At 37.8% G+C, this 18,793-nt stretch overlaps 1 protein-coding gene across 1 annotated transcript; it reads left to right on the top strand.

Annotated features, from left to right (window-relative positions):
- Positions 1 to 13,497: 13,497 nt before the first annotated feature.
- Positions 13,498 to 18,545, top strand: irf4l (interferon regulatory factor 4 like). The gene is made up of 8 exons (XM_022667934.2): positions 13,498 to 13,686; positions 14,150 to 14,336; positions 14,430 to 14,509; positions 15,563 to 15,683; positions 16,010 to 16,117; positions 16,479 to 16,802; positions 17,221 to 17,324; positions 17,772 to 18,545. Exons 1-8 carry the CDS (start codon positions 13,513 to 13,515, stop codon positions 18,030 to 18,032), a joined length of 1,359 nt encoding a protein of 452 aa, XP_022523655.1. The 5' UTR covers positions 13,498 to 13,512; the 3' UTR covers positions 18,033 to 18,545.
- The last annotated feature ends 248 nt before the right edge of the window (positions 18,546 to 18,793 follow it).

Genomic DNA, 18,793 nt, shown 5'->3' with positions numbered 1-18,793 from the left:
AGATTAATTGTTAAATGTTATTTGAACTTATTTCGTCAACGTTTTTAATGGAGGAAACGTTACTGTAAGATTGTTACCATTCAAATCGGATTATTTGCTTGTTACATAATAATTGACAGTGCCACATTTGGTTTATTTAACAAATACAGGTGCCAGTTTATACCCCTGGTAAAATATTATACAGATTTCAGATTTACACATTAGACAGATTTACTTACATTTCTGTCACAAACAAAATATTTTTGGCAGCATGAGTAAGCCTTTCCTCCCAAACAAAAACCTGTTATTTTGTCAATTTGAGGATATCTCTTTTGTCATGCTGATATTTGTCTGATTATCAAACAAACTTTAATATCGTACAAAGAAAACCTGAGCAAATATAAAAAGCACTTTTTTATAATGCTTGAGCTTGAGGACATGAACAGATGGCCGGATGTTCTCCTTCTGGATTTTCTGGTAAACAGCAGAATTCCTGGTTCCATATTTACAGCAAGTTCTCCAGGTCCTGATGCAGCAAAGCAGCCCAGGACCATCACACTATTGCCACCATGTTTTACATTCAGTATGATGTTCTTTTTCTAAAATTCCATGTTTTACTTTTATCACGTCAGTCCAAAGAATATTTTTTCACGGCCCTGAGGATCATTAGGATGTTTGATGGTAAATGTGAGACGGGCCTCTGTGTTATTTTTGTTCATTAACACTAACCTTAACTGAGTCAAGTTGGCCACATATGGTTAATGGATTAATGTGAGCTTGCTCACTGTTTAAGACAGTTTGCATGGGACAGTGGGTGAGCTGATAGAAGGCTTTCACTTCCTATTGCCTGCCTGAGACCCTGATGTGGTGACACACTGGACTGCACCTAGTTTCAATAAGTGTGTCACCTGGACCTCTCAGTCATGCGGCTCTCTCACATCTAAATGGGCAACTTGGCCCTGGATATGATCTGTTCAGATGTCTTTAAATGTGAAGGACTGTGGTACTACTACAGAGATGTCACAATGTAAATTTAAATTACTTTAGCAATTACAAATAAATTGCATTAACTGTTAACAGATCACGAATGTTTTGGAATTGAAATTTTTGTGAATTATGCTGTGTGTATGTATGGTGTGTGTGTGCATGCTGTGCATTTGGCTAGTGGGGTGATGTGTGGGGGCGTCCCTGATTAACTCTGTGCCTTGCTCTATCTCCCTGGAGATTTATCATTCTCAGGGTGGAATGTGTAAATCAGTGAAACGTTTTTGTGTGTGTAATGTATATGAGAACAGAACTGGGGATTTAGGGGATTTTTTGGTTATATCTGTCATTTTCAGTGTAAGTCTTATAGCTTACACTTATAGCTCTCAAGTGATCACTGTACATAGAATTGCATCTGGCACATTATGATATTGTTTATTGGATTTTTAATATTTTTTTTATCTAGACTGTGTCATACAGTGTAAGAAACTACATAAACAAGGCTATTTGACTTAACCCAGCCCAGCATCACCCCTTATATAATGCAGAATTAAATATTTTATATTTTAACATAACATATCAGTATCATTGGGCAATATCTACATGTGCAATATGGGTTCCTCATGTGCATTGTAAATAAAGAGTTCAAAAACAGAGACAGTGGCTCTCAGAAGTATTCATACCACTTAGACTAACAATTATCACATAATTGTGAAGTGGAATGATAATTATAAATGATTTACATTTTAATGAAATAAAAGTGTATATATACATGTGTCGTACAAAAGTATTTTGCCATCTTTACTCTGAAAACCCTCAATAAAATCCAGTGCAGTCAACTGCCTTTAGAAGTCACTTCATTAGTTAATAGAGTCCAGCTGTGTGTAATTTAGTCTCAGCATGAATACATCTGTCCTGTGAAGGCTTCAGTGGTTTGTTAGAGAACACTAGTTCATTTAAAAATAAAAAAAAAATAAAATAATAATAATTCTACAACTGTAAACTAACAAAGACATGCCCGTCCACCCAAACTGACAGATCAAACAAGAAGGGTCAGAGAAGCAGCCAAGAGGCCCATGGTCACTCTGGAGGAGCTGCAGAAATCCACAGCTCAGGTGGGAGACTCTGTCCACAGTACAATTATTAGTCATGCACTACACAAATCTGTTGAAACAAAGACATAAGAAGTGTCAATTGCAGTTTGTCAAAAGCCATGTAGGAACATGGCAAACATGTGAAAGAAGGTGCTGTGGTTAGATTAAACCAAAAGTGAACTTTTTGGCATAAATGGTAAACGCTATGTATTACAAAAAAGTATCACTGCTTATCACCCTGAACAAGCCATCCCCAAAGTGAAACATGGTGGTGGCAGCGTCACGCTGTAAAGCTTTTCTTCAGCAGTAGAGGGGTAAATATCTGTGGTATAAAGCAGTGGAAGTGAGAAAATGGTTTATCGCTCCTTTTGTCCTAACACAGCTGCTGAATGGCATTCTCCATCACTTACCTACTGCTAAATCTTTCTCTTTTTTTCTTTAATTGATTTTTCCTTCATATCAAAGAAATGCGGTTACTACCTGAAACTCAGATCCTTGTAGAGAGAGAGTCGTGTCAGTACACTTTACTCCAATGGACCATTTTCTCTTTTACAGTGATAGTGACTCATGGGGCCCCTTAATAGTTCCTGGAAGTTAGCAGTACTGCCTTTAGAATCATGGATGTGGAGCAGATAAATCAGCAGCAACTGCGTGATGCTATCATGTCAATAGACCAGACACTCTGAGGAATGTTTCCAGTTCCTTGTTGAATCTATGCCACGAAGGATTAAGGCAGTTCTAAAGGCAAAAGAGGGTTCAACCCAGTACTAGCAAGGTATACCTAATAAAGTGGCCGGTGAGTATATGTAGAAGATATGCTGGGATAGGTGCTTACCTATCCCAGCATATCTTCTACATATACTCACCGTACCCACCATACTCAGTTTGTCTGTGCTCTTTTCCGCTTGGAAAGAGCACAGACAAACTGCTGGACATAATGTTTATGTTTATTGCAGATTTATTTAATTAATTGTTGTATACAGTAAGGCATAAACTTTTTACAAAGTTATCCGTGTTTCTGTGTTTTTCTAGTTATTGTGTTGAAAGTGTGAATGTGCTGTGTGTAAGTGTGTAAATGCTGCAGTAGAGAGAGCAGTAACACTATTTGTTCCAATCCTGCCTTACTACAGAAGGAGTCTTTATAAATTGTAATTGTTTTGCATTCATTTCCAAAGCTCAGTTTATGTGCATTGCTATAGACCTGCTGTAATTTATTGAACAATGGCTTATTTGTACCATACAATTCTATTTTTATGTACTGTACAGCTCAGGAAAAAAAATAAGAGACCACTTTCTTTAATTCCACCAATTGGAAACCTCTGGAATATAATCAAGACAAAGATGGATGATCACAAGCCACCAAACCAAGCTGTAATGCTTGAATTTTTGCACCAGGAGTGACATAAAGTTATCCAAAAGCAGTGTGTAAGACTGGTGGAGGAGAACATTCCAAGATGCATAAAAACTGTGATTAAAAACCAGGGTTATTCCACCACATATTGATTTCTGAGCTCTTAAAACTTTATGAATATTAACTTTTTTTTTTTTCTTGCATTCTTTGGGATCGGAAATCTCTGTATCTTTTTGTTATTTCAGCAATGTCCCTTTTTCTGCAAATAAATGCTCTAAATGACTATATTGTTATTTAGAATTTGGGAGAAATGTTGTCTGTAGTTTATAGAATAAAACAGGCTGCAACTATTGAAACTAAAGATGACCCCCATAGATCACATAACCGCCAAACATTTTGAACTTAGTAATTTTAGGATCCTATGCTTTGTGGAAACTTCAAACCATTGCACCTGCAATCATTCCGGCTGTCACTCACACGATCAATGCCTCTTCTGGTGTATTCCCAACTGCTTTCAAACAAGCACATGTGACACCACTGCTTAAAAAGCCTTCTCTCAACCCCGCCCAGGTTGATAACTACTACCTTTTCTCTACTACTACCTTTTCTCTCTAAAACATTAGAACATGACAGCACATTGTCTGAGATCCCCATGTTTGAAAGTATAGTTAGGAGGAAGTCATGGTTGACTGTGTCGAAGGCGGCCGAGGGGTCCAGCAGAATGAGCACTGAGGACTGGCCTGCAGCTCTGGCAGTTTTCAACGCTTCAGACGCAGACAACAGAGCCGTCTCGGTAGAGTGTCCTTTTTTGAATCCAGATTGGTTCTGGTCCAGGAGGTCATTCTAGAAGAGGCAAAGCAAACTATTGCTTTGCTGATGACACCCAGCTATACCTGTCATTCTCACCTGAAGATCACTCAATCTCTGCACGGATATCGCAGAGTCTCTATATCCTCATGGATGGAGTTATTTGAAGGTGATGGAGCATCACCTTCAAATAAATCTCTCAAAGACTGAACTTCTGGTCATACCAGCAAAACCATCTTTTCAACACAACTTCTCTATAAGCATCGACTCTCTCTCTCTCTCACCGACAAAGTTTGCTAGGAACCTCGATGTTCTGGTTGACGACCAGCTCTCCTTCACGCACCATGTGGCCTCAGTTGTTCGATTCTGCCGCTTCGCGCTTTATAACATCAGAAAAATCAGATCGTTTCTGATGCAACAGGCCACCCAACTCCTGGTACAAGCAGTCATCATCTCACGCCTCGACTACTGCAATGCCCTGCTAACTGGCCTCCCGGCCTGCGTAGTAAAACCACTCCAAATGATTCAAAATGCAGCAGCACTCGATCTTCAACCAGCCAAAATGGCCACATGTCACCCCGCTGCTCATTGAGCTCCATTGGCTACCAGTTGATGCTTGCATCAAATTCAAAACTCTTACAATCACCTACAAGGTGATGACAGAACAGCTCCTTCCTACCTGCACTCACTCCTGAAGGCTTACACTCCCGGAACGTCGCCTCGCTTTACCAAACACAAAGCAATCCAGACATTCCACTACCAGATCAGGAGAATCTCTCGCTATCTTTAAGAAACTCCTGAAGACAGAGCTCTTCAAAGAGCACTTACTCTCTTAACACCTCTAACACACTAACTACTTCTAACCTCATTTCCTTCTTCCCCTCCTTCACTCCTCTATCCCATTATTTCCCTTCGACCTCCTTTAAGCCCTATTTAAAGATGTTTTACCTGTAACTTCTATTACTTGTACTTGACTATTGTAGTCGCAAAAGTGGCTGCCAAATGTAATGTAATGTAATGTAACCTCTGAAGATTGGGCAGTGGGCTCAAAGTGTTTTGCCCTAGACAGGTTTATGAGATTTTTGTTAATTGTTAAAATTACGACTACATTAACAGTCTGGATGCTCTATTCCATCTTCGGTCTGGAGGAAAAAAAGTCGTCTGACCACAATATTGTTTTAATTACAATACCAATACCACAGTAAAATGGAAATGGTAATTATAAGGCGAGTTTTTCACAGAAAAGTGGTGTATATTAGGCTAAATTCTGACTGTGTTTGTCATATGTTTGCCAGAGTGTCTTGCCCATACGGTTCTGGCAGTGTTTCTATTAAATGATGCTGTTGTCATTGGCATAGGTACCAGGGGGGATATTAGAAACAGGTGGATTTGTCCCCCCTAAAAATGCTATAGTTTCGCTCAGCTCAGCTGTACTATTAATGAGGAGACTGTGTGAATGGGAAACCTGTCAGCGCCAATCACGGAGCCGGTTCAGGAATTAAGTTGCGCCTCTCAGTAAAAACAACAAATCAGTTTGCTGGTTTTGCGGCGCGCGGAAGAAAGTCAGTATGCTGGTGGGGGAAGCCAATTTCACCCTCGCTGTGAGATTAAGAAGCGGGATTGGGATGTTAAAACAGATCTGGATATATGGATACATGGATATAAGGTAACGGTAGGCTAATCATGTAAAATGTGGTGAGATTGTTTCCGATAGCTGGTTAAAAATACATATCTGTATTTTTAACCAGCTATCGGCTATCAGATCAAACCCACTGTGTGATTAATAAAATGCAGCTGTGTTAGTGAGTTAGCTTAACTTTGGAATTAGCTAGACAGGGAGACCAGGTTTAAGAAAAAAAAAAAACTATATATGTAATCTGAATGATTGACTCTGAAAACTTTGTTTTACGAAACTTCAATCAAAATGACGAATTATAAAGAAAATCTTGTTGAAATATGAAATCATATTTGCCTATATTATTTTTTCCCCTCCCTCGGAAGGGCAATATCAGCCAAGGACGGCAAAAGGGCAGTTGCCCAAGCACATTGGGCCATAGCGTCTGCACGTCACTGTATGTAATATTCAACTTGTTCAACTTCAAACTGTTTATTAATTTAGGATTGCAGGACTTACTGTAAGCCAGTATGAACAACAATTAATTTAGTTAAGTAGTGATCTAGAAGCCGGATGTAGAGAATAGCCATTATTTAGTACAACATTGGGTAATGTTGGTAGTTTAAGGCAGTTTCTTAACCCTGGTCTCTGCCCTAAAATTGTGTATTTTCCACCTGATCCAACTGATCAGCTAAGTAACAATCCTTTACTGAGTTTACCTGTTAAAATCATTTAGCCCACTGTGTATCATAACTCAATCATTATGTATATCCAGCATGTATTAGACACATAATACCACCACTTACAGTCATATGAAAAAGTTTGGGCACCCCTATTAATCTTAATCATTTTTAGTTCTAAATATTTGGGTGTTTGCAACAGCCATTTCAGTTTGATATAGCTAATAACTGATGGACACAGTAATATTTCAGGATTGACATGAGGTTTATTGTACTAACAGAAAATGTGCAATATGCATTAAACCAAAATTTGACCGTTGCAAAAGTATGGGCACCCTTATCATTTTATTGATTTGAATACTTTGAATAATTGCATGCAGACTTTTTTCTAACAACAGTAACTGTAATGTGGAGTAACATGTTTAGGTTGTAAAGTCACCTTTACTTAAATGTAACTAATAATAAACAGAAGGCAGAAAAAGGGATTATTTGTGATTAAAAGTAATTCCACAAATGTTGTTCTAAGTCACTATAGGGGGTGGGATTTGGTTCATATTAGCAAATCCCACTATAGTTTATTACTTAGACATTCTTTTTAAATTAGGCTCAAATACTTGTAAGATGTTCAGCCATCTTGCAAACATCTGCCCAAGGTACATGGCCTCTGGCTTCCTCTCACACACCACATTTGATTAGGACATTTACTGTTTCTTGCTTTTGGAACAAGGTGTTGGACTCTTTTAGTAACACTGGTTTTCCGGTTTTTCTTTCAGTTGAAATGAGAAAAGGCTGTGTGTGTTTTTTGGTGTGTGAGAGCAAAAACATGGCAGCAGCTGTTGCAGGATTTTAGGACAGGGGGGTGAAGGGTGATGTTGCTTTACAAGAATGTGTGTATTTAACAAAGCTACCTACAAATAATGCAGACACTGCTTTTAAAATGACCTTTGGGGGTCGGTGGGCCTGTAAATGTACAATTCTGGTGAGTTGTTAAAGGGTTGCAATGCTCATTATATATTTTGATTCCTCTGGTTATGTGCAGCACTATTAGTTCCACTATTAGTTCCACTTCAATCCAAATTATTTGTATTATTAGAGCCAGTGACACCAATAAACATTAGAAAACAAATTTTGGCTCTGCAGGTCGGAATGCACCAGTCAAAGTGTACTGTATTATCACATGTTTCTAAAGCCATTCTTTATCTCTTTCTTGGGCCACTGTTTGAGTGTTCACTATACCTGACGTGGTCCCTGATTTTTTTTATTTGTTCTCATTGCAATTTGCTGATATCATAAGTGCAGTGTGGTTTTGAAACCTTGTCTGTTTCTAGGAAAAAAACTGAAATCTAAACCTGAACGGCAAACTTTCTTATCCCTGTTTTCAGGGATGAATAGAAAGTGCAACAAATATCAATGCACAATATTTTTTCACTTTAAATTATGTACCAGCAGTGCATAAGTGCCTGTGTGAGAGAGAGGGAGTGAGCTGTACAGTATACAATTGAACAATGGCTTTCTAATCTTTTTTTTTTATATATATATATATTTTATTTCAAAATAAAAATCCCTTTAAAAAAGAGGGAAACCAAAGGAAAGGGTGTAAAACAAACACTTTAAAAGCAGTGTGGACACCGACTCTGTATTAGTGTGCATGTTTCAGTTTCTGTGTGAAAAGCAAACTTCAGTAGTCAGAAGAAAAGTAATAGAAAGAGAATAGAAAATTACACTCAAATTAAAATACTTTTGCTTCCACATGAATCTGTTTGAATAGATTTTCCAAATAGAGCTTTTCAAGACAGAACTCTACTTCTAGTTTTAGGGAAGCATCAAAGATCTAATAAAGTATTCAGTATGAATCATTTTTACATGTAAAAAAGATATGGGACATTTGGTCATGTTTTATTTTTCAGTTAATGTATTTAGAAATACTGCAATAATATTTTATCATTGTCCCACAAAGAAATGCAAATCCAAAATGACCTGGAATGAAATATTTTACAGTGATATAGAGATTTTATTTATATTGAGCAGTAAAAGATAAAAAAAAAAGAAACATCAAAGATAGTTCTCCTGTAACCACTTTTGAGTTACAAAGATATTTAAATTGAATTCAATGTAGAGGAATACTAGCCTACAGTGGTGCTTGAAAGGTTGTTAACCCTTTAGAATTTTCTATATTTCTGCCTAAATATGAATTATAACATCAAAATATTTTGTTTGAGAGATTACAAGTCCTAAAAGTAGATAAAGTTATACAAATGAGATAAGAAAATATTATGCTTGCTCATTTATTTATTGAGGAAAATGGTCCAATATTAAATATTTGTCAAAGGCCAATGTAAACCTTTGATTTCAGTATCTAGTGTAAACCCCCTGTTGTCTAGCTGCATGACCCACCCTCTCTTTAGATTTAGTACATGGACAGGTGTCCTGACATTTTCATTTAGTATTTTCTGATATAATTCAGAATACATTGTTCCAACAATTATATGTTATATATATATATATATATATATATATATATATATATATATATATATATATATATATATATATATATATATATATATATATATATATATAAAATGTTTTTCATTTAAACCAAAACGTTTTAGTTTTGTCTCATCCGTCCTCAAACATTCTTTCAATATAGCCTTCTGGCTTTTTGTTTTTTCCTTGCAACCCTGCCGTGTGCACCATTTTTGTTTAGTGTCCTCCTGATGTTGAACGTGATGTGGATGTGAAAGAGTCCTTCAGCTTGGAATTTATTGGGATTTATACTGCAAAGTATCATTAAAATGAATTATTATCGGTGTCCTAAACTTGCCATTTTTCAGTTTATATGATAAATTAATTGTTCCTGAAATGCTGAGAGAATGTTGATTGCTATATATGTAACTGTCACGCTCAAAGATATTTTTTCAGTTTCAATCTAATATTGTAATCACTTTCATATATTATTATATTATATTTTTAAAAACATTTTAAAACATAATGTGTCTCTTGTGGAAAACAATGTGAGATAGGTGGAAAAATCTTTTGAACTGTCAGTGGGCATCAGTGTAGAATTTTTTTTCAAAAATATTTTAGAACGTTTTAATTTTGTCATTCATCATGAAGTTTTGAGGTACTAGTAACAATGGCAGATGCACAACAGATGAATGTTGAACCTCTAACCTTAAGGTAAGCCGAATGTGTTTAATACATATAAATATTTCAACCCAATTTGTTATATAGTTAGTATGGCTCAAGATTTCCATTGCCATGTTAGCACGCGTCTCTCCGATTTATTGGGTGGAGGTGGGTGGGCAACAGAGTTATATGAGTAAATGTACGTTAGTCTTTGGTCATGTATTGACTCAGTTTTTGTGGGTGTCATAGTTTTAAAGCATATAGATATGAACAGGTGGCCTGGGGGAGGGGACGACTCATTTGAATACCTCACTGTCAACCACAAGATGTACAGATTTCTGGGAAAATGACTGGGTGAAAGAGAGGGAGGGGGACCAAGGAGACAGTGGTTAGGTTGTGGGCCAGATTAGTAAGTAAAATGGAGACTAGATGATGCACTTTTTATGCATTTGAGAAATGTCTAGTACCTCTAAATCACTTACTCTCATTTACACAAAACAGAATGGCAGCATTCCTGACTGTATGACTTGGTATGCTGTTAGCAAGGAATTTGGTTGGTTTTGTTGATTGAATTTTCAGTCAATTTTATTTTAAAACTCTTTAACTTCTGGTTGAACCGATCTGATGGAAGATCATCTGTATTTAACTGAATTGATTGTTCTGTGCCCAGAGGAATTGTGCTTGAAACAATACTGGGAGAAGAGTTTACACAAGTCACTTCTGTGCTGTCTGATTTAGATTCTGTTCCATTTAAGAGTTTAAAGAAATTCTTTTTACGTACAATATATTTAACAATTTCTACAATTCTAATGTTTGTAAAATATTCTTTGGCTGTAAGACTTTTAATGCTATATACTGACATATAAATGTTTATTAACAGAACCATCTTATTTACAAAAAAAAAAACCTTAAAGAACCTGTTTTACGTGTAACAATATTGAGCAATATTAAAAGCAATGACAATGCAGCCCTAAGCCCAGAGAAACATAGGACACTCTGGGCCAGCATTCATTCAAGAAGATAAATGGAAACATCTTCTGTGGACAGATGGAATCAACATTTAAAAATAGTTTTTGGTCCAAAGAGGACCCTTCAGCTTTGTCTCTTGCACACAGACAAAAAATATTGCCAGTTATCTGAATATTATGATGAAATTGCATATGGTGAAATATCCAAAACTTTTCTTTGGTGAAAGTGTTTCACAATCCTCATTTTTTTTGGTTGAAGCTCTGCCCATCTTTGCTTCTGAGAGAGTATGCCTCACTTTAATGCTCTTTTTAAACCCAGTCATGTGAGTAGTTGTAAACTGCTCCTATTGCAGCTGTTTCTTAATACCACTTGCCCCATGACAGTTTTGGAGATGTATTGCAAATATATTGTAAATGGTAAAATGTTTCACTTTTAACATTTGATGTGTTGTTTGTTTTATTGGGAATAAAATATGGGTGTTACATCCTCTACTCAAAATGGAGTGCACACATGAGTGTAATGTGGTGAGTAAAATATAACTGTGTGCACAACCAGAAACACAGGAGAATATGTGCAAGTTCTACAGCAGCTTTTATTTACAGCCATAATGACAAATGCTGCTAGAGCTTTTTACCTTTCACTGCAAGTCTTTTGGGATGTGTCTCTCCCGGCATTGCACATTTAGAGACTGAGATTTTTTCTCTGCAAATGAGCTCAAGCTCAGCCAAGTTGGATGGAGAGCGTCTGTGAACAGCAATTTTAATGTCTTGCCACAGATGATCTAACACATAAATATTCTTCCACTGTAGCTCTGGCTGTATGTTTAGAATCACTGTCTTGCTGGAAGGTGAATCACCTTCCCAGTCCCAGTTTTTACAGCCTCCAACAGGTTTTCTTCCAGGATTACCTTGTATTTAGCACTGTCCATCTTCACATCAACTCAACCAACTTCCCTTTTCCTGCTGAAGAAAAGTGTGGTGTGTTCAGGTTAATGAGCAATGTTACTGTTTTGCAACACAGTATTTGTATTTAGGCCAAAATGTTCCACTTTTGTCTCATCTGACCCCAGAAACTTCTTTCACATGTTTGCTTAGCAAGTCACTTTAAAATGTAAATTAAAAAAACGATAAAAGAAGCATCAGTATTACTGATGCTACGTTTATCAGCTTTTATTTAGATTATTATCAATAAGGACTGTAAGCAGCATGTGTTGTTGAGAAGTTAAGTGTTGGAATACCATCATGTGTGACTGAGTGGGGAACCTGATGCCTTTTTTCTCCTCCAGAATGAAGTGATCAGCACTGTGGAAGGATCACACATGGAGCTCTGTGCAGGAATAATCAGACCTAGGTTATTTTGTGAAGGCAATGGGTCTAGATAGAAATGTATGTATTTAAAGCAATATATACAATGAAATTTGAGACTGCAGAAACTGCTTTAAACTCCACTTGAATCTGCTGTAAACAAGACACAAATCTCAGTTTTACATCATTTTTTGTGGTGTTTACAGCAGATCTTAGTGTTTACAGCAGATGGTGTTTACAGTAGATTTTGTGGTGTTTAAAGCACATCTTGCAGTGTTCCGTAGTTTTCAATTTTATTGTATTATTTATTATCCTTGCTTTTAATGTATACATTTCTATCTAGACCAATTGCCTTCACAAAAGAATCTTTGAAGAATCAGTATAGGGGTCCAGGTTCTGCATGTTTCAAAAGTGAAACTTTTTCGTTTTGTTTGTGAGGAGAAAAAAGGGGAAGAAAACTGAAAACAGATATTGCACTTTCTCTTTATGTTTTACCTTCATAAATGTTTTGTGTGCGTGTGTGCTGAGTAACACAAAGATCTCTAAGGAGTCTGGGTTCAGGACAAGTCATCTCTAGACAAACGTTCAGCCTCTAAGAGCAGATGTGAACAAATAATGTGCAGTGTCAGACCAGCTTTCATTCAGCCAGGGGAAATCTACCCTCAGGCACTTCAGTCCCTTCCTAATAATAAGAGTCATTTGCTAAGAGTTATTATAGCTGTACATATAGATGTTTAAACTTTCATTAGCACTGAGCATGTGCCCATTACATTAGCTATAGCTCCACACTATCTCTCTGTACAAGTGTTTTTGTTCGGGTAATTGTTTGTGCTGTACAGATTGACCTGAGGGGAATAAGTTTCTCTTGCTGAGTCTTGGTTTCTCCCAAAGTTTCTTTTTTCTTGCCACTGTTGTTTACTCATAAATGGTCTGTATTTCTGTAAAGCTGCTTTGTGACAATATGCAATTGAATTGATTTAATGATTTCCCTCACAGGAGAGTGGACAGCACTTCGTTTTGGAAGAGCATCAGTCATGTGGCTGTAAAAGACCACTGAGCAGCACTCAGCACTCTCGCACCTTCACCTGTCCTTATTTTCAACTTACTCTGACAATACCATCATTTTACTAACAGTCCGGTGTGTGTGTGTGTGTGCGCGTGTGCGCACACTGGTGCACATCTGGCCGCTGCTTGAGGGCCGATGACGCTGCGCCTCTTGCACGCAAATAATCAGGAAAGCTGTGGGTGAAATTGGAACGAGATGAGTTTCAAATGTCAAAATATCTGTTTGGCGAGGTAAGAACATTGGTCTTTCAAAATGATAATACTATTACCATTATTACTATAATTACTACACAGGAAATTTGGCAGTGTTAAATCAACACTGTTAGTGTTAAATCAACACTTATTAGTGTTAAACTTTACACTCTCAGTGTTAATTTAACACTAATAGTGTTGATTTAACACTGCCAAATTTCCTGTGTACTACTAATACCACTATTATTATTATTATTATTATTATTATTATTATTATTATTATTATTATTATTATTATTATGCATGATTATGTTTTGGTTGTGTTTTTGAAGAGGGGGGCAGTATGTCTGGGCTGAGCGGGAACGGTAAGCTGCGGCAGTGGCTGATCGAGCAGGTGGACGGGGGGCGGTATGCGGGGCTGGTGTGGGAGGACAGCGGCAGGACGGTGTTCCGCATCCCGTGGAAGCACGCCGGCAAGCAGGACTACAACCGGGACGAAGACGCCGCGCTATTTAAGGTGAGTGAGCGAATGAAGTTCTTTATACATGAGAAATATGAGCGCATGAGCTCCGCCAAAAAAAGGGTCAGAAACGAGACTAAGTTCCCTTTAAAACAAAAACAGTCCATCATGCGTTTTAATGAGTGACATTATAGTTACCCTTCTTGTTAAAAAGGGTGCTATTATTACTGATAATCCGGGGATTATGTATCAGTTACATGGTCCAGGAGCTGAACTATTTGTGAGAGGCAGAAAATGGTCAGTTCTAGTCAGAAGGGCTACAGGCGATGCTGTACACATACTCTCCTGCAGTTACGATGACCAAAAGAACCCACCGCAGATAAAAATAAGCTCTTAATATCACTTAGGATAAAGACTAGTTTATTGAAGCGGCTGTGCTCGCTTCCCGCACTAAATCCACCACTGGCTCCAGGCGGTCTTCTATCTTGACCCACAGCCCCCACCCCTCTTTCATCTGCAGGCCTGGGCGCTGTTTAAGGGGAAATACCGTGAGGGCATCGACAAGCCGGATCCTCCCACCTGGAAGACGCGCCTGCGCTGCGCGCTCAACAAGAGCAACGACTTCGAGGAGCTGGTGGAGAGGAGCCAGCTGGACACCTCTGACCCTTATAAAGTTTATCGGGTGATCCCAGAGGGAAACAGGAGAAGTACGCAGCGCTCCTTTAACACCTAGTTATTTCAGCGCTGATCTCCTCCTCTAATTCACCAAATCTCTCTGTGTAATGCTCCTTTTCTTACAGCATCCAAACCCTCTGACACCTCCACCACCAGCCCTCACAGCTACCCAGCTCACCCGCCATACACACCGCTGCAGAGCCAGGTACACACACACACACACACCAGAAATGTTGTCCATCTAGATTAAAAATATGTTTCATATTATTAGAATTTACAAATCCCGGATTTCCCCCAATGCTTTAAATGCTCACACTTTAAAAGTAGCATCTGCTCTTCCTGGCATGAAGGACTAGTTACCCCAAATTATTCTAAATTGAGACAATGAGGTCGATTCTTACCATATTTTAATTATGTGCTTGAATATTGGGTTATATGTATGCCCAGAAGATTTTTAAAATGATTTAGGCATTTTAATGTTTCATTTAGTTATTGATAAAAATATCATGGTATTTAAACATTTCTGAGAATTCTCTGCCCACCCGCCCCTTTAAGAAAGTAACCTTTGACATCAGTGACATTACCTTTCCACTGTTTTATTTTCAGGGTACTGAAGACATATGCTGCATATTCAGCAATTAATAACATTACTTTCACTTCATATTTTCTCCATATTTAGCTGAGATTAATCCTATTGTGGTAAAATATATAGGTAATTAAGATAATTGACAAAATTAAAACATATTTTTTTGAAACACCATAAGTCACCATGAACAATTAAAAATGGCAGAGAGAGATTAGGCCTAGCCTTAGACTACACAGTATTTTAAAAGGATTTTTTCATTTGAAATAAGTATACGACTAGGCTTAATCTCTGCCTGGAAAACTGCCCAAAATGTCTGCAACTCTAGGGGTCCTATCTTACACTCTGCACAAGGCATGTCACATAGTAAATGGACAAGTCAGGCTCCTGTGCTGAGAAGCGTAGCTGTGCCCCTGAAACAGGAAATATCAAGTTGACATGCTAAATGGTTTATTCCACGCTATGCCCAAGATTAATTAATATAATTGGTACATGATCATTTTGAGATGTGCAAGGCGTACTTATCCCATTGTTATGATAGCAAAGACACATTGACACACCTTAAATTAATGTTGGCTCATGTGTGTCAGTGACATGTTTGTGACCTAATCTAAAGTGATGACTTCAGTTCGCTAATGATGATACCAGTCTGATGCGGAATGTGTTTTTGCACAGGTGTCTAACTACATATCTCTGGCTGAGAGAGCTTGGAGAGACTTGCTGCCAGAGCAGACTCATATTTCGGATATACACTCTGCCTTTAGCCAAAACATGTACACTCCACACTGGGACAACGGTATTGATTCTATCAAATCAAATCAAATTCTATATCCATGTACATGTGAAAGCTTTGCCTTTTTTTGTATTTTCCTGTACAGCTTTGCTGTTGGAAAAAAACTGTCAATCTATATTTATGAATATGCATTTTTATGTTACATGCATTTAATTTTAGAGAATTCTAGAGCTGATAAAATAACAAAAATGCATTTTTTCATAAATCATCAGTTTAAAATCTCATTAAAATGTCTGTCTATTCTGTCTGAATTTTAGTAATTTCCTGATTATTTTGAGATGATTCTGAAAATACTGTGTATTCTGAATGTGTATTTGTGTTTGAATTAGGTTACCATATCAGTGGCTCCTTCTATAGCTGCAGTGCCTTTGACCCTGCTCCATCCTCACTTAACTTAGAGCAGAGCTTACGATCAGCGGAGGCTCTCGCACTCTCAGGTACACACCCACATACACAGATATATTACACATATGGATCTGCAGTTTACAGTTTAAAAGTAAATAAAAGTCACACTGTGTTTTAGTGGCACCATCGCATTTTACTAGGCAATAATTTAGTTTAGCTGTAAAGATGAAACTGTTCGCAACTCAAGTTAATGTTAATAAAGTTATATTCATAAAAAATCTGGATGCAACGAAAGGATCCCCAACATGATACCTTAACATGCATTACAGTTAAAATTATGTTTCCCTTTTTCACTTTGAAAGTTACAATTTTGGACTTGTTTTAGTTTGAATTGATTTCTTATTCCTAAAAATATTTGTTAAAATATAAGTAACCTCCTCCTCCTGCATATAGATGCCAGGCTGCAGGTTAGTGTGTTCAGTGGAGATTCTCTGGTCAGAGAAGTAACCGTTTTCAGTGTGGACGGCTGCAGAGTGGCTCCCTATGAGGGGAACCAGCATTACGGAGGCCCAGAGCTGGTGCTCCTCCCCCAGACTGAGGGTGGTGAGCTGGATGGTGGTGTTCAGATCTGGATGTCCCCGGAAGGCCTGTGTGCTCGGCGTCTCTGCAACGCCAGGGTCTACTGGGAGGGAGCACACGCCCCTTACACTGACAAGCCAAACAAACTGGAGCGAGACCAGACCAGCAAGCTTCTGGACACTCAGCTATTAATTGAAGGTTAGAACAATCCCAAATCTCCATTAAGTAACAGAATCTTCCTTATGAAATAAGGTTTTGATGTTTTATACTCCAGGTTGTTAATGGAGCACAAGTGGTCTACAGAGACAACATAGGTGTAAAGAAAATTTCTGAAATGCTTGAAATCTATGAACTTAGAATAACCACAGTTTGGACACAACCGTTTTAACTTCTATGCTTTTTCAGTTCTTCTTCTGTAGTTTGGTGGAAAAAGTGCTACTAATACAACTACTATGCCTCTGTGTCACAAAAGTGTTGTGGATTCATGGTATAAAAAATAGATTTGGCTTTCCATTGTTCAACTTTTCTGATACTCAGCTTGCAACCCCCTCGACTAGTGAACAAGAAAGCAAAATAGTAAGAGTTTATTCTCTCTCTCTCTCTCTCTCTCTCTCAGAGTTGCAAGCCTCTTTTGTTCAGGCACATCCGCTGCCCCGAAGTCAGGTGCTGTTGTATTTTGAGGAGTGTCACAACACCCAGAGGAGGCCATTAACTGTGCAGGTATGGCAACTTTGCTTTATAATGTCGGGATCTCTCTCTCCTTATTAGAAGGGGTGGCACAACTACCTTTAATACCACAGAAATTACCCAGCAACAGTTTAGCAACCACTTAGCCACACCCAAACAACCTGCCATTAACCATACATCATCAGCATTGAAATAACTTCACAGCCACTTGGAATATTTTAACAACAGTGGAAACCATGTTTGCTGCACAATCATACTGTGTTTCCTTCAGGAATGCACATTTCTGAGTACTATTTATCTTATTTATCTTCATACCTCACCAGTAGCCTGCTAGTCTAAGTTTGCCAACAACTGTTAACAGTCACCCAGCAATCCCCTTAAATTAATTAAACATGATGGCACACATGCATTACACAGGCCATACGTTAGAAACTGTCAGCTATTAAAAGCAGTACAAGTGATTTCTCTCTTTTTATGCAGGTGGAGCCATTATTTGCTCGTCAGATTCTCATTATATGCCAGCAGAGCAGCACCAATCAGATGAGGTCTCACGAGCTCACGCCACTGCTATGGGACCCACTGCCCCACCAACAGCAGGACTACCTAGCAAGTAGTCTGCATGAGCCCAATGGAAACACCCTGCAGGACTGGACACCCTCTACCCAGTCTACAGGGCAGGGGAGACTCAAGAGAGACAGTGAGCTCAGTGACTATTCTCTGAAGACAAGACTCATCACATAGAGGCAGAACACACAGCCTGTGAATTTTAAAAGCATTTCAAAAATGTAATCGATCTGTTTATATTTTTACCTATTTTATTATTGTCTTAAAATGCTAAAATGTTCCAGAATTTTTCTTATTATTGTTATTACTTTTTCCTCTGGGAAAAAAGCAGTTGTGTAGCCTAGACCATACGCTGTAGAGATATGAAACTTGGTAGGCAGGAAGGTTAAGTGCATTGTGAAAAATCACACTAATGTATCATTAAAACTTCAAAACCATAGGACCTACAACTTAGCAACATATCAAAATACTGAGCATTCCTATGAATAATTATCAAAAATGCTTCCATATGCAAATCAATCCTTCGGAATTGAAACCAAATTTACTTCAGCAGTTACGCCTATGGAATACTAATGTTGAATCCTTGTATGATGCTGAGGTGGGCTGTAAATCTTAAAAGCATTACCTATCGGACAAGATTTAAGTGAGGTTTGTAAACAGCTTTGTAAATTAAAATCCTGGACACCATCAGACATTTGGTATGGACTTTTTAATAATTACATTGTAACAATTTGGCCACTAGTGGTTATGATTCACAAAAATGTCCCTCATTCAGTGTGATATTTCAGTGTTTTATATCAAAGATATTGTATTCATTAGAGTCATATTTGTATATATAGTTTATTAAAAATGCTTTGTTTATTCATCATTAATTGTTTTTTTTAACTATCCTTTGTATCTTTGAGATACAGTCATCTGGAATGGCTTTCAGTTAACAG

The sequence above is a fragment of the Astyanax mexicanus genome, chromosome 1 (assembly GCF_023375975.1).
Source record: "Astyanax mexicanus isolate ESR-SI-001 chromosome 1, AstMex3_surface, whole genome shotgun sequence".
NCBI classification, from domain to species: Eukaryota; Metazoa; Chordata; class Actinopteri; order Characiformes; family Acestrorhamphidae; genus Astyanax; species Astyanax mexicanus.
The sequence above is the reverse complement of the archived record's forward strand: the minus strand, read 5'-3'. Positions and strand labels throughout refer to the sequence as shown.